At 37.1% G+C, this 16,040-nt stretch overlaps 1 protein-coding gene across 2 annotated transcripts in view; it reads left to right on the top strand.

Moving 5' to 3' along the window:
* Positions 1 to 16,040, top strand: part of VWA8 (von Willebrand factor A domain containing 8) — a 442,786-nt gene that overhangs the window by 282,991 nt on the left and 143,755 nt on the right. For both annotated transcript variants that reach the window (XM_072617119.1, XM_072617120.1), the window contains 6 exons: positions 1,313 to 1,512; positions 8,271 to 8,384; positions 9,919 to 9,983; positions 10,076 to 10,201; positions 11,942 to 12,051; positions 12,932 to 13,086. In XM_072617119.1, coding sequence (XP_072473220.1) covers positions 1,313 to 1,512; positions 8,271 to 8,384; positions 9,919 to 9,983; positions 10,076 to 10,201; positions 11,942 to 12,051; positions 12,932 to 13,086 — 770 coding nt within the window. The remainder of the gene's footprint in view (positions 1 to 1,312; positions 1,513 to 8,270; positions 8,385 to 9,918; positions 9,984 to 10,075; positions 10,202 to 11,941; positions 12,052 to 12,931; positions 13,087 to 16,040) is intronic.

The following is a 16,040-nucleotide window of genomic DNA, read 5'->3' as shown; positions in this document are numbered from 1 at the left end:
CCATATACATTATTGTTATGCACTATAGTATGCATTATAGTTTGAATAGTATGCACTATAGAAATTGTGTATTTATGGAGGCAGCATGATATTGTGGGTAGAATGCTTGACATGATGTCAAGAAGACTACAGTTTGGATCCTTCCTCAAATACTTCATAGCTTTTTGGTCTAGAACAAGTTACTGTGTCTTTGGGCCTCATTTTCCTTATCTGAAAAACTGCCTTAAGAATAGTGCCGACTTCAGAGGATTTTCCCAAGGATCAGTTGAGAGATTTTGTGTGACATACTTTGGAAATCTTAAAAATGTGATTTAAATAGGAATTGTTGGTCATGATTAATGATATGTGTTCCTATACAGTTTGCATTCCTCAAGAGTTCCAATAGTCTTTGTTATAAGAATTAGAAAATTCCTGACATTTTAGAGTTACAGGAAACATAGTCAGGTATGTAGCTAATAGATCACTGGGAGACTGGTAAAAGAATGATGACAATTTTGAAGAGTTTTTAGGAAAGCCTTAGAAGTTTGGAAAATGATGTCCATAGAAAGAAAACAATGCATTAAGATCATTTGTTCTGAATAAAATTGGTTGAAAAAAACTAAATATCTTCAGAAATATATGAAAAGTTATCAGACAGAGAATGTTAATTACTATTATCTCTCTTCTTTGAGAGCAGAACAAGAGGAAATAAACATTTAGGATACAAATAAAGAAAAGAAGGTTGTGGAATTTAGTGTTTTCAAAGTATCCATTTTTATTTCACTGGGAAGACTTCCATGTAGTCCCATCTCCATTAAAAAGGAAGGGAATAGATCACCTCTGAAGACCTTGTCCAGCTCAATGAATCCCTCAGGAAGTATTTACTGAGGCCTTCGCTATGTTCCTAATCCTCATTTTCTCTTGGACCTCCTACCAAATTTGAATGAACAGAAGGGGGTAGTTGCAAGAGTTGGTATCTTATGTGATTTCAGGGAGTTGGAGGGGGTGAGAGGGTTGAGGTTAGGGAAAGGAATTCAACACAGTATGATTTCCAGAATGCAAACTTCCATGATGGGAAGGATAATGATACCCTCATAGAGAAGTTAGAAAGTATCTGTATGGATATTATTTTTTTCTCCACCCCTCCCAATAGAATATAAACCCTTTGAGTGCAAAGACTTTCTATTTTAACTTTCTATCCCAGTGCCTAATATAGAGCCTTACATATAGTAGGTATTTAATAAATGCTTATTTAATTGAATTATACTGAACTGAATTGAATTGTGATAAATCCCGTTGTGTATCCTAAACTCAATGCCTTTTTTTATTTCAGAAAATGAGGAAAATATTCTCTATGTAGTTACATGCAATCCTGTTTCTTTATATTTTATGAATACGTCTGAGAACAGAGGTCACTTTGTGGACTTTTATGATTTATTTCCAAGGACATCCAGGGGAGTGTGGTATCCCTTTGTGACTGTAGCACCTCTGGGAAATCCTCTCAAAGGTCTAGTGATTCTTCATGAAGAGAAGGTAAAGAACACCAGGAAAGATTCCTATATTTGTATAAAAATTAATAAGAAAAGGAAAAGTCAAGAGAAATGATGTGATTTATAATCTGAAATTGAATGTTCATTCCTCTCATGTCCGTTGTTTTTTTGTTTGTTTGTTTCTAGCATATACAGCACATGTGATGACATGTAAAACATAGCCCCTACACTCCACTGAACCAAGAAAACATTCCAGGTTTTGTTAGATTCTTTGAGTTTGCTGTTCTGGTACTTTTAAAGGATTCTACCATATAAACATTATTTATACTCAACACTTTTTTCATTTATTTTCTTCCCCTGCTAATAAGGTTGAGGCTGGGTATAAAGGACTTTTAAAACTAAACAGAGGAGCTTGTATTTTTTTTAAATAGCAGCAATAAGAAGCCATTGGAGTTGACTGGGTAAGGGAGTGATATAGTCAAATCTGTGTTTAAGGAAAGTCACTTTGGCAAGATGGCATGGAGTGATGAGAGACTTGAAGTGGGAAGACCAGTCAGGAGACTCTTTTGTGATAACCTAGACAAGAGGTGATGATGGCCTAAACTAAGGTGGGAGGTGAGGAGGGGAGAGAAGGGATTGCGTCTGAGAGCTCTTAGAAGAATCAGCATGATTTAACAACTGATTGGATATGTGGCATGAAGGAGAGTGGAGAGTCCTAGTAATGTAGATTTTATGAACCTGGGAGCCTAGAAAGATGGTGATGCCTTTGATAGAAATAGGGAATTATGGGAAAGCAATAGCTTTGGAGGGAAAGATTGTTATCTTTTTAGTTTTGGAAATGTTGAATTTGAGATGTCTCAGAGACATCTAGTTTGAAATGTCTAATAGACTGTCAATGATGCAATACTGAAGTGAGAGAGAACAAGCTATGAGTCATCTGCAGAAAGATTTTTAGGTAAATCCACTGGAGTTCCTAAGGTTATTTAGAGAGAGAATGTAATGGAGAAAGAGAACAGAACAGAACCTTGAGATGTAGCCACATTTAGGGATCATGATATGGATGTTGGGCCAGGAAAGGAGAGAGAAAAGGAAGGGTCAGATAGTTAGGAAGTGAACCTGAAGCCAGCAATACCACAAGAACATAGACAGGAGAGAGTCTCTACAAGGAGAGGGTAATCACTGGTATTAGATGCCACAGATAGGTCAGAAAGGATGAGGAATGAGAAAAGCTATGAGCACTGGCAGTCAATCACCATTGCTAACTTTGGAGAGAGCAGTTTCAGTGGAGTGATGAGATCAGAAGCCAGACTGCAAAGGATTTAAGAGCAAATTAAAAGAGCAAAGAGGAGGAGGAAGTGGACGCTGGGAATATGAACAAGGTTTTCAAGGAGTTTGGTTCTAAAGGGGAGGAAATATATAGGACAGTAGCTTAAGGTGATGGTAGCTTCTAGTGAAGATGTTTTTAAGGATGGAGGGAGATTTGTAACAAGTAAGGAAGGAACTAGTAGATGGGAGAGGTTGAAAATGAGAGAGACAGAGAGACAAAGAAACAGAGACAGAGAGAGAGGCAGAGAAAGAGACAAAGAGAGAGGCACAGAGACAACGAGAGAGACAGAGAGAGAGCCAAAGAGACAGAGACAGAAAGACAAAGACAGAGAGACAAAGAGCCAGAGAGAGAGGCAGAGAGACAGAGACAGAGAGACAAAGAGAGAGATAGAGACACAGAGACAGAGACAGAGAGACAAAGAGAGAGACAGAGACAAAGACAAAGAGACAGAGACAAAGACAAAGAGCCAGAGAGAGACAGAGACTGAGAGAGAAGCAGAGAAAGGACAAAGAGAGAGACAGAGATACAGTGAGAGAGACAGGGACAGAGAGAGTCAAAGAGACAGAGAGACAGAAACAGAGAGAGACAAAGACAGAGACAGAGAGAGAGAGAGGCAGAGAATGAGAGACTGAGAGAAACAGAGAGAATTAATTTAGGATTCGGTCTATTAAAGAAAATAGAAAGGAATATGACCTGTCTATTTGAAGAAGTGTTAGCTGCAGCAAGAAGGGCCTTTGTCCAAGAGTAGATAAGAAATAAGGAAAAAGTAGGATTTGGCATCAAAGAATTATATTGTATTAATTATATTATATTGTATTATAAAATTTACAGTGAAGAGAAAGGGAAAAGAGGAGCCTAGATCCCATGGCCTCCACGCTCCCAGCTGATTAAGCAGCAGGGTTCCTTAGCTGAAAGAACAGGAAGCAGGCTGAGCTGTGGAAGGCTTGAGAAGGAGAGAAGATATTTGGAATGGCTTCTCTGGGAAGTGCGATAAAGAATCAATTAGAAAGAAATCAAAGGACTACTTTTCTCCAGTCATCTATTTTCCCCCAGAGAGTAAAGATGTTATGAGTATATTATTTGGTTATTAAGCATTAACCTTCATTAACATTGACTCGCCTTCTGAATTCAGATGATTTTACTGGACTTAGTGGGTTTATCTTCCGTTCTCATTTCCTTCTGCAGTCAGAAGCAAAATATGCAGAGGCGCTTCCACAGACTGTGACCCGCTGTCTAGAGTGAGGGACTAGTCAGGCGCAGTGTGTGCTGATTTTGCACACTGGTCATAAGCGGACCAGCGCTCTGAAGACTTTGTCATCAACAGCACAAATCATTAAAGTTTGAATATGAAACTAAGCTTTCAGAACCTTATTCAAACTGTTCTTCAGTTTCTGTTCAAATATGTATCTAAAAATCCTTTTTTAAATGTCTGGATTTAAGCTCATTGCAATTATTTTTTCGAAGTACCCAATTATCTAACAGTATTAAATCTGAATGGTTTTGTCAGTTACAATCACACTTATCAATTTGAAAGTCTTTTCTTTGGAAAGATTTTCCAGGCCTGCATGGCTAATGCTGCCTTATTGCCACTTCCAAGCATTTTTATATTCCTTACTATGACACTTCATTTCTGGGGTGAAGTTTCCTCACCAATAAAATGATGAAATTGAACTGGGTGATCTTTAAAAACTCTTTCCAACTCTATTGTTCTGTCTCCATGATAGAAATTCTTAACCTTTTTTGTTTTATAGATTCCTTTCTCAGTATGGTGAAATATATAAACCCCTTCTCTGAATTATGTGTTTAAATGCATAAAATAAAATATATAAGACTACAAAGGAGAGAGTTAGACTGAACTATCAAAAATATTAGCAAAAGCAAGTTCAAATACCCCAGATTAAGAAACCCATAACCTCCATTAGTCTCAAACAGTTAAATCAACCAGTTTCTGTGCTGATAACTCAGAACTACTGAAGATAATTAAAAGTGATGAATGCTCTCACCTCTATGCTATCATCTATCATCCATTTCCCTTGAATTGCCTCATTTCTCCAAATTTCTGTTTTGTCTGCCTGGCTTTGATGAAGGTATAGATGGGGAAGAACCTCTTTGGAAGTCTATGTTTATGGCAAAGAGCCATAATATTTGAAAAATAAGTAATTATAGGTATTAAATATGAAAATAATATTCATTCTTTTTAGTTGCCTCATCTGTAAAGTGAAAGGCTTGGACTCAATGACCTGTCACATCTGAATCCCACGATTTCTCATTAAAATGAGCCAAGAAACATTTCAGAAAACAGAGTGCCTCCATTACTTCTTTGTTTTCTCTTTTTTAAAATAAATCTTTGTTATAAATGTGCTTCTCTTTTCAATTTAAGAAATTGTTGAAAAATTCCTTGCTAAAATAATAATTTAAATGAGGAAAGGGAAACTTTACCCTAACTAAAAATAAAGACTTTGTGCATTCCCCACCCCCATCCCCTAGTTTGCTTATTCCATCTGTCCCAAGTTTGGAATTCCAGACTTCAGGACCGTGAGGTCATCCAAAGGTGACTTTGCTCCCAGTCAAGTACAAACATAACAAAATGGCGCACCAGCCTCTCCTCCCAACCCCCCTGAAGGAGAGCCAAAGCCATAGTTAGATGTACTCTTGGATGACGCAAATTTCTATTATTAAACACAGACAGAATATGCCATTAGTCATTGAATACAGAAGGAAACCATTAGCATCCAAAGGGGTGGAGCACAATAGCTCTCTCATGCTGCCGAATGCTCAAAAACTTAAAAACTAAGTCAACAGAGCAACGTGGCTGGTAACATGTATGCCTTATGTCACTTGGAAGGAAAAGTGCCATTTTCAGTTCAGTTAACCTGACTTATTAGCACTTAAGAAAGAATAAAACAAAAACACAGCAACTTCATGCACATGCTGACTGCTTGCTTCCCATAATTATATTTGTGAATGTGGTTTAAATGTATATTAGCATTTAAAATTTTTCTTTTACCTAGAAAAATTAATGGCATTCAGATTGTTTGAGTGCACAAAATATATGTGGATAATTTTATAAATCTTACCATATTTAGCCAGAAAGACTTTTCCTTTTTTAAAAAAATGCTATCTTAAAATAATCCAATCTAAAAATGAAGAATTTGCTAAACCAATGGAATGGTGACTCAGCTACGAAGTGTTTTATTAGGGGGAACTCTTTAGATGCTACTATTACACACAAAGCCTTCAGATGCCAAAGGGCTCAAGAATGTTTTATAAGTTGTTATATTTTAAAAATATCTCTAACAGAAATTCTTAAGGAGCAATCACACTGAATGACAAGTGCTAAGGTTAAAGATGCTTGTGAAAAAAAGTAATAGCTGTGTGAACATTGTTAGAGGGTTTTGTTCCTTATAATATCTCTAGAACTAATTAAAGCAAACTTTGTGAATTCTGTCCCTAATCTTTAGTTCTTCAACAAGATTAGCTCACAAAGTAAAGCTTAACCTTTCAGCTACTATATGCAGAGACTGAGTCACTGATATCTTCACATTAATCATTTACTTTGATTATGTACTCCTTAAGAGCAAGGACTGTGTCGTATTTATATTGGTGTCAGTTAATCAAAAAGCATTTATTGTATACCTACTATGTGCTGGAAATTGGGGATACAAAAACAAAACAAAAATAAAGTAAACTCTGCTCTCATGAAGCTTGCGTTCTACCAGAAGAGATAGCCTGTATGTAAATAGTTACATACGAAATAAATATAGAACGTACACAAGCTAGTTAGGGAGAGAAATAAGGATCAAGAAAGCCTTCTTGCAGAAGGTGTTGCTGGAGCTATATATTGAAGGAAGAGAAGAATTCTGTGAAGCAAAATGCTCACCTTCCTCATAGACTCCCAATAAATATCTGTTGAATGTACTAACGAATCTATGAATGAACAGATCCTTAATTTGATTTTTCCCTCTTCTTTACATACTTCATTGGAATTATAGATCTAAGAGTTAAAAGGACCAATTTTTGACGTATTTTGTGACCTTTTTCCCCCTGAAGAAGTGTTTTTGTTCTTTATTTAATTGAAAATTCCTTCAAAAACAAGACTATGAACAACAATTAGAGCTGAAAAATACTTTTATAATTTCATTTACCAACTTTTTTGCTTTGAGTCCATAGTAGTTTTTACTATTTCTCAAAATAAAAAAGAAGAAAGATCTTTTCACCGGTCCCTTCAACATAGATGTTCCGATATTTCTTTGTTTTCTGCTCTCGGTTTCTAAGGCTCGTATTTCTTCTTGGCTGCTCATTTATTTTGCTTAAGGCTTGTAAAAGCAAAAATGAATTTCCCTTGAAATAGACCACCACTTACAGAGAGATTATGGCTTCATTTGCATAACTATGCCCAGGAAGAGGGTTAACGACGTTGGAGAAATCTCTTGTGTAAATTTTAGAGATCGTTGCTGTGCCATCTTTGAAAGTTTACCTCATTAAGCGATAGCTCCCGGTCAGCTTCAATGTTCAGAGCTACTCACTGCTGCCTAGACTGCAGTGTTTGATGTTCTGTTGCTAACCTCTTTTAATACACTGTTAACATTTTCTGTGTTTAGCCAGAATTTTTAAAAGGATAAAATAAGATTTAATCTATAAAGAATTTAGAAATTTTTGATAGTTTTCTCAAGAAGTAATATCAGTGCAGGTGGATGTAATTATATCTTGCTTTGCAGTGATCTTTATTCTGCATTGAAACTGAGCTATGTTTAGATTAATACTTATTGAAAGGGTATGATTGAATATGGGAGACTCTGTTGTTTATTGGATAGAAGTGACCTTGAAGTCAGGAAGACCTCAGTTCAAGGCCAGCATCTGACTCATATTAACATTGTGACCTTGGGCCAGTCATTTACCTTTCCATGCCCCAGACAGTATGGTACAAGAGAAAAAACATTGAATTTGGAATCAGAGGACTTGGATTTCAATCCTGACTCTCTTCTACTTACTACCTTTAAAACCTCTTTGGGCAAGCCATTTACTATTAACCTCTCTTTATGCAAAGAGGGGAGGGAGCTAAATGACCTCTTAAATCCCTTCTGTCTCTAAATCTTTACCCCTAAATTACTCTGCACTGATGGAAGTATTTTTCACAGTGGGAATACCCTCTCCCAATAAAATCACAGGTCCAAATAAATAAAAAGACAGAAGATATAGTCTTGAACAGAATTCCTTTTAACACAATCTAATAATAGAAATTTCAAAACCACGTAGGAGTTAAGATTTTCTAGCAGGGAAAAATCATTTTGCATCTTCAGAGGTGGTTTGTTTTTTTTTTTTTTTTTTAGTTCATCATTTATATCTTCCATTTGATTTATAACTGTAATGAGTTCCTTCACTTCCAGGTTGCTAAGACACCTTGTAGTCAAAGTGTTGCAGCTTTTTAAAAAATGAACTAACCTTAAATGTACCATTCTCTTCTTTGTTTACAGAGTAATACCATCTTGTTGTTAGATACCAACAACCGAACCCTCCGAAGACTTGTCCTCCCTTCACAAGATGAGACTGCCCCTATAAAGACTTCCTGGTGGAGCAAGGAGGAATCTGTAAGGAGTTCCAAATTTTCCCAAAATGTAAAACTCAAAACAATATGAAAAAGAACATTTTCCCACTTAACATAAGATCCCTACTTTTTTGGATAACCCCACCAGTCTTTGGATAACATACGATGAAATTTAACTATGATTACACAAAAAGATATGAGCAACAAAAGATAATGGAGTTTTTTTGCTGTTAATCCTGCATATTTAAGAACAAACCAGAAACCCTGAACCAGAACTGACAGAACATAATGAGCCGTTAGAGGACACTATTCATATCTAATTCTTAGCCATGCAGTAAACATAGGCCATATTTTAAAACTTTATTTATGTTTTAAATTTATATGATAAGGTTATAAACATGGCTTCTGGGTGCATAAAACTAGATAAAAAACCTTAAATATTTTCTCCCAGACAAAGAATTCTCTTTGACATTCAGGAAAAGATTATCTGTATAGAGCAGACTTTTCACTGTGTCTTGAAGCAGAAGCATACCTGATCATAGGGGACTAGAACAAAAAAGCATTCCACTCTATTAACCACACATATACATACATGCATACATATACATTATATATATATACATACATTCATATACCTATACACATGTATGTCCATGTCTGTGAATATATATGTCTATGTCTATATCTGTATACGTGTGTAATAGAGTTGCAGTGTTCCTCATGTTATTTGTGGTACAGCATATGCTTCCATAGCTATTTAATTATTTAAAGACTTGTTTATTTTTCTATTAAATTCTGATCATTTTTATTAATACATCTTAAATGAGTGAATATGCCATCAACCCTGAAATATAATTTAGTCCAGCATTGCCACAAAACAGTGGAGTTGACAAGCATAAATATCTTAGCTATGAGCTACACATGAACATTAGTGGAATGCTTTATGAAAGGAGACTGGAAGAAGAGACATGGATATTCTAGAGTCATAGGATTTTAAAGTTGGAATTTTAGAGCTTAGAAATCCTCAAGGCCACTGGGCATGGTGACACAAACATAGAAGCTTTGCTCCCGGGAAGGCTAAGGATGGTGGATCACTTGAGCTCAGGAGTTCTCAGCTATAGTGGACTGTCATCCAGGTCTCTTCAGTAAGGTGCCAATATGGTGAATCCTCGAGAATAGGATAAGCTGCAGTGGCAAACCATCCCAGCCAGGTTGGAAATAGAGTAGGCCAAAGTCCCCATGTCAGTCAGTGGTGAGAGTGGGTCCATTCATGGCTGCTGCATTTGGTGCCTGAGTGAGATGGGGGACCTTGGAAGGAAGGAAGCAAAGAAGAAATTATCATCAAATTCAACGTCCTTATTTTACGGATGAGTAAATAAGAGAAATTAAAATACTCAGCCAATGGCATCAAGCTAGTAAGCTGCAGAGCAAGGACTTGACCCCAGGCTCTGAATTCTTTTCTTCCACTTCACCTTTTTAACCAACGTTAGTGTAAATTTATTCCCAAGGCAAGGTGACCTATATAAAATATCCTGACATGTTTAATGTGAATAATGTGTAGTTTCCTTTATTTTTAGGGAGCTTACAAAATGTGTAAAGAATTTTCACACAAAAACTGGCTTGTATTCTACAAAGAATATGGGTGAGAACTTATTTTTTGAAAGAATTTGAAGTGGGGTCCTATTTGATCCATTCCTTTTCAAATGAAATTTTCTTCTTGTTTGTCTTTTACAGAAGTAGCTTGATTGTGCTAGATGTCCTAGAGGGTCGAGCACATACCATCTCCCTTCCCATCAACCTCAAGTCTGTTTTCCTAGTAGCTGAAGACAGATGGCTCCTGGTTGAGAAGAATACAAATCAGTAGGTTTAACCACCTAGTGTCCCATAGGAAATTTAAAGAGAGATTGTTTCCTTTGTGTATTACCCAGGCTCCTTTCTTCTTCCTCTGTCTATACTTTAACCGGTTCACTGTTTGTCATTACCTCTTCTAGGTAGGAATTAATAGAATAAGAGGGAAGGAAACTTAAAAGAATTAAATATAATCATTTCTTAAAATACTTATAAAGGTGTTTCAGGCAACATGGTTGAAATTAATAGCAGGAGTGAACATTGCTGTTATCTGTAACTCGTCCTTGTTGTTGTCTTTTTCCTCATTAGAGCAGGTAATTGAGAATTGGCTATATTCGCACCTACCTAGAAGTACTGTAGACTTATTCTTTAGCATCTCCCATCTTCTTTTCAGATTAATTATTTTATACATGTATGTGTGTTGTATGTTCCCTTGTAGACATGCATGTGTGTATATATACAGTGTGTCCCAAAAGTCTGAGTGCAATTTTAAGGTGTTTAAGTTTGAACTAAGACTTTTAGGTCATCCTGTGTGTACGAGTTTTTGTATGTGTGCATTATGTAGTTGTGCATGTATGTACGTGTGTATTGTGTGATTTTATACCTATATTCTGTACATATACATGTGTGTATGCACATATGCATGCATGTGTGTATAAAACCTGTATTACAGAGTTTTCAAAAGTTTTTGAGCAGTTCAAGCTTTAATAATTTTTAACTATACTTCAATATTTTTGGGATACCCCGGGTGGTGAAGGAAATATATAAAACAACAATCTGTGTGGAAAAAAAGATCTGTTCATTTTCGTGGGCCACAAGCACACAGTGCTAACTAATAGTAAAAAAGTAGTTTTATTTTGAGATCTAAATTTGTGATGCCATACCTATAGGGGACTCCCAGTAAGAGAATTCCTTCCACCAATCCAGATCAGTAACTGTTTTTTAATTTAGAAAGTTGCCTGGAAAGTCCTGAGAAATTTATGTGACCTAACTGGGGTCATGTACCCAATATGTGTCATTTGGGACTTAAACCCAAGTCTCCTCAATTCTAAAGTCAGCTCTCCATCCACTATGCTACACTGCCTGCCTCTCAGCACAATCTTAAGCTGCATTTAAAAAGCCATAATGTCCAGAATGAGTGAAGGTGATACTTGTGTTATCAGACCACCAGATCCACTTCTAGGAACCACAGTTTAGGAAGGAAGTTGACAAGCTAGATAACATCCAGAGGAGTGGTCTGTAGGAACCTCAAAACCTTGCTAGACAAGGATAGATCGAAGGACCATAGGAGGTTTAGCCTAGAGAAGAGAAGATGGGGGGGGGAGGAAGGAAAAGGAAGGTGAGGGAGAAGTCGTCTTTAAATATCTGAACAATTTTCATATGAAAGAGGGATTAGGCCTGTTCCAACTGCCCCTAGAGGACAGAATCAGGAGCAGTAGTATATATGGCAGAAAGTTTTCAAATTAGAAGGAAACACTTTTTAACTGTTCGGAATATGCAAATGTGAAATGGGTTGCCTCTGGAAGGGTGCATTTACTCTCACCTGGCAAGGGTGTTGTAGAAGAGGCTGATTGGCCTAAATTGCTCTTCTGGCTCTGGAGTTCTGTGGTTCTGTAGAGATTGTAAACAGAAAAAGAGAGGGGGCTTTGAATAGGAAAACAAATTATTTTCTCTCAGACTCACCTTAGATTGATAAGAAAAGAGAAGACTTCATATGAGTCAGTTCTAGCTGTGTATTATCACTGTTTATAGGAAATTTCTTTTAGCTAAGCCTGGACATGTGGAATCCAAAGAAAAAGGAGTTTGCCATTTGCATATGTTAAAAGAAGAGCCAGTGAGCACAGGATTTGGATTTATGAAAGGTAAATGTTTTGCATACGTCTATTTAAATATGTTTATATCTGTTTGTGTGGATGTATGCTGCTGTACACATACTGTCCTCAGTTGTCATTGACCAGAATCATTATGTTTGACAAGAAGAAAGTATTAATTTAATGAATTAATTTAAAGGATTCATTTGAAACAGTTGCTAGGACGAATTCTCACATTCTAGTGAGAATTATATTCTCTCTATTAAAAACTGACATCACATTTTTTTATATTTGCAAATAATGGTTCACATGTGTAGTACTCCTTAATTTGTAAATGTTTTTATATTCATTCTCTTAGTTGACCATTGCAATAGCCTTTTCAGTAAGGTAGGACAGGTATTTCCCCAGGAGGAGACTGAGGCTTAGAGAAGTTCTCCTATGTCCAAGCTCACATTCCACCACTAGACAAGTAGAAAATTTTCTAATACAAGAGTTGTGTGCTTGTGTTGGGTCATTTCTGTTAAATTTCTATTCAACACTAATAGTAGGTACTTAATAAATGTTGAATGATTGATATATTGATGGCCATATTAATTCAGTTGCTTTTATTTTATAATAATTCAGGAAAAAACCATGCTTCTCCATACATAGTATATGTCAGTTTGGTATCTTCTATGGGGTGCTCTTGTTGACGCTATTTAGTAACGTGGTATATTCCATACCTACTTGAAATGATTTTGGAAAAATGCCTAAAATTGTAAACAGTAAGTAGGAGGGACATAGTCAAATGTGAAGTTAGTAGTTCTATCTCTTTGATCTTAGCGTTGGGATAGACAGTTGGTTAGGAGAACAAAGGGCAGAAAACAAATGACTTGTATTTTTTTTCAGGAGAATGTGCAACTAATATGCCATTTTTAATTCCTTACTTCAGAAGCAGAACTCAGTATACCACATAAAATTTCAAGCAACCAGCTGTCATCAGAAAATCTAAGTTCAGCTGTTGGACAAAAGATTGTGTCTCCTAACCGTATTCTCTCTGATGAGAATAGTTACGCAACTATACTAGTTGGTTTCCCAGACCTCATGGTAAGCAACGAGATAATATAACTTTTGATATAACATGTTTCTTAGGTGACTTAATTTACAATATGTAAACTTGTGTGGTAATAAAAAAATAATCATTTCAATAAAGCTTTTAAAATGTCCCAAAATAAATCACCAGTACCCCACCTAACTCCTTGTATTTTAAAGTATTATATTTGTCTTTCACCTTAATATTTAAATATCATATAAGTCTGTACTGTATTATATTATTTCCAGTCTGGAAGGAGAATGAATGAGAGAGATAAAAAAGAATTGATCAAACTCTAATGGGTCAAACACTGTGTTAAACTCTGGTGATAAAAATGCAAAAGCCAGACAGCTCGTGCCCTCAAGGCCATTCTGTTCTAGAAGGAGACAATGCATATAATGGAGCTAAGTTGTGGATGAAGTGGTAATGCTCAGAAGTCCTCAGGACGGTCATTACCAGCAAGTCACTGTAGCTTGTGACTTGCTCCTTCTTGTAGCCCACTGCCAAGCCTACGTACAATCCCACTGACTTCTGAGTGGCCGTATTTTCCCCACGGCTGGATGGAAGACAAGTGGAAGAAGAGAGAAAACCAAAGATCTCTCGTCCCACAGGAGTCTGCATGTCTGCCTCAGACATGCAGACTCCTTGCGGTGTTGTGTTGTGGGTGCTCTTGCTCAGTTGTTTTAGTCATGTCCAACTCTTCATAACTCCTTTGGGGTTTTCTTAGCAAAGGCACTGGAGTGGTTTTCCATTTCCATCTCCAGCTCATTTTACAGATGAGAAAACTGAGACAAACAGGGTTAAATGCCTTGCTCAGGGTCACGTTGACACTGAGTGTCTGAGGCAAGACTTGAATTCAGGAAGATGGGTCTCCCTGATTCCCAGCTCAGTGCTCTACCCATTGCACAGCTAGCTGCTGTGTATATTACATTATCTAAAAACTCCTCTGTAGAAGATTGCAGAGTACAGGGTGGGACTCAGCTCTCCCAATTTTCCCTGCCAAACAACTCTCAAACAATGCCTCAAATGAAATTTTGGAGCAGCGAAGCACATACAAAATCAGAGGGAGACATTTTTCCAACTTCTGACAATTTAAGATGTTGGCAGGGGAGGTCTGTAACACGTGTGTGGGTGCAGGCCCGCAGTGTGACAAGAGCAGCAGCTGTGGGCCTTGGAGACGGCCCCAACAGCAGCAGCAGCAGCTTTGGAGTTGTCAGCCTAGAAACAGTGAGGGGGTCAGACACATGATCCGAAGGAGATTGTAGGAGACCTTTGGATGGCATTGGGTGCAGCTGGTGCTGACTAGGTACTCTATTGCCTGTAAGAAGTTGTGGGTCTCAGTGCCAGGGTGGAGAAGAGCACTTGTAATCAGTCACAGGGGAGCAAGGACCTTTCCTACGTAAAGACCAGAGTACAGAGCAAGAAAACAGTGACCACACCTCTCCCAGAATAGCACCATTTTGGAAACACTGAAAACTTGGTGACCTCCCCCAAAAAAACTAGCTCTGAAAACAGCAATACAAAAAAGCCTGAAGCTTGGCACAGCGCCTCCCCACCCCAAAGTGAACAAAGCCCAAGTTTAACATGAAGTTCAAAGTGAAGAAACAGTCTGGGAAAATGGGGAAACAGCAGCAACAAAAAAACAGCTTGACCATAAAAAACGACTTCATTGGCAGGGAAGACCAAGATAAACTTAGAAGACAGTGGCGTGAAAATAGCTACGAGCAAAACTTCAAAGAAAAATGCTAATTGAACACAAGGCCAGCAAGAATTTCTGGAAGTGTTAAAAAAAGAGATAAAAGTTGTGGAGGAAAAATTGGGAAAGGAAATGAGAGTGATGCAAGAAAATTATGAAAAGATAATTAATAGCTTAGTGAAAGAAGCCCAAAAAATTCACTGAAGAAAAGAATTCCTTAAAAAGTAGAATTGGCCAGATGGAAAAAGTGGTACAAAAGCTCACTGAAGAAAATCTTTACTAAATATTAGAATTGGGCAAGGTGAAGCTAATGACTGCATTAAACTTCAAGAACAATAAAACAAAATTAAAAAGAATTTTTAAAGTATGAGAAAATGTGAAATATCTCAGGAAAATTTTAAGGAAAATTGTCCCAATATCCTAGTTCTGGAGAGTAAAATAGAAACTGAAAGAATCTGCCTGTTACTTCCTGAAAGAGATCTCAACATGAAAACTTCCAGGAACATTATAGCTAAATTCCAGAGTTCATAGGACGAAGAGGAAATATTGCAAGTAGCCAGAAATAAAGAATTCAGATAATTGTAGAGCTACAGTCAGAATCGCACAAAATTTAGCAGCTTCCTCATTAAAAGATTAGATGATATTCAGCAAAACAAAGAATCACCTACCCAGCAAAACCAAGTATAATCCTGAGGGGAAAAATGGATAAATAAATAAAATAGAGGACTTTGAAATTACCAGAACTGAGTAGAAAATGTGGCATTCAAACACAAAATTCAAGAGAAGCATAAAAAAGCAAATATAAAAGAGAAATCATAAAGGACTCAATAAGGTTAAACTATTTGTAGTCCTATATGGACAGATGATAAATATAACTGCTAAAAACTTTATCATTATTAGGGCAGTTAGAAGGAGTCTGCATAGACAGAGGGCATGGTTGCAAGTTGACTATGTTGGAATGAGCTCCAAAATAGAAGGTATAGGTGAGAAAGAGGGATACTCTGAGAGAAGTGGGAAGGAAGAGATAGAATGGGACAGATGCTCTCACTTAAAGGAGGCACGCAAGGAAGAACTTTTATAGTTGAGGGGAAATGGAGGGGTAGCGGGCAATGCTTTGCCCTCATTAGAATTGGTTCAAAGAGGGAATAATATTAATGTATACACACTCAGTTGGGTGTAGAAATCTGTCTTACCCAATAAGGAGATAGGATGGAAGGGGATGAAAGAGTGGGGAGCAGGTTGGGGGAGGCAGTGGTCAGAAGGAAGACAGAC

Source organism: Notamacropus eugenii, chromosome 6, assembly GCF_028372415.1.
Source record: "Notamacropus eugenii isolate mMacEug1 chromosome 6, mMacEug1.pri_v2, whole genome shotgun sequence".
Classification (NCBI taxonomy): domain Eukaryota; kingdom Metazoa; phylum Chordata; class Mammalia; order Diprotodontia; family Macropodidae; genus Notamacropus; species Notamacropus eugenii.
The sequence above is the reverse complement of the archived record's forward strand: the minus strand, read 5'-3'. Positions and strand labels throughout refer to the sequence as shown.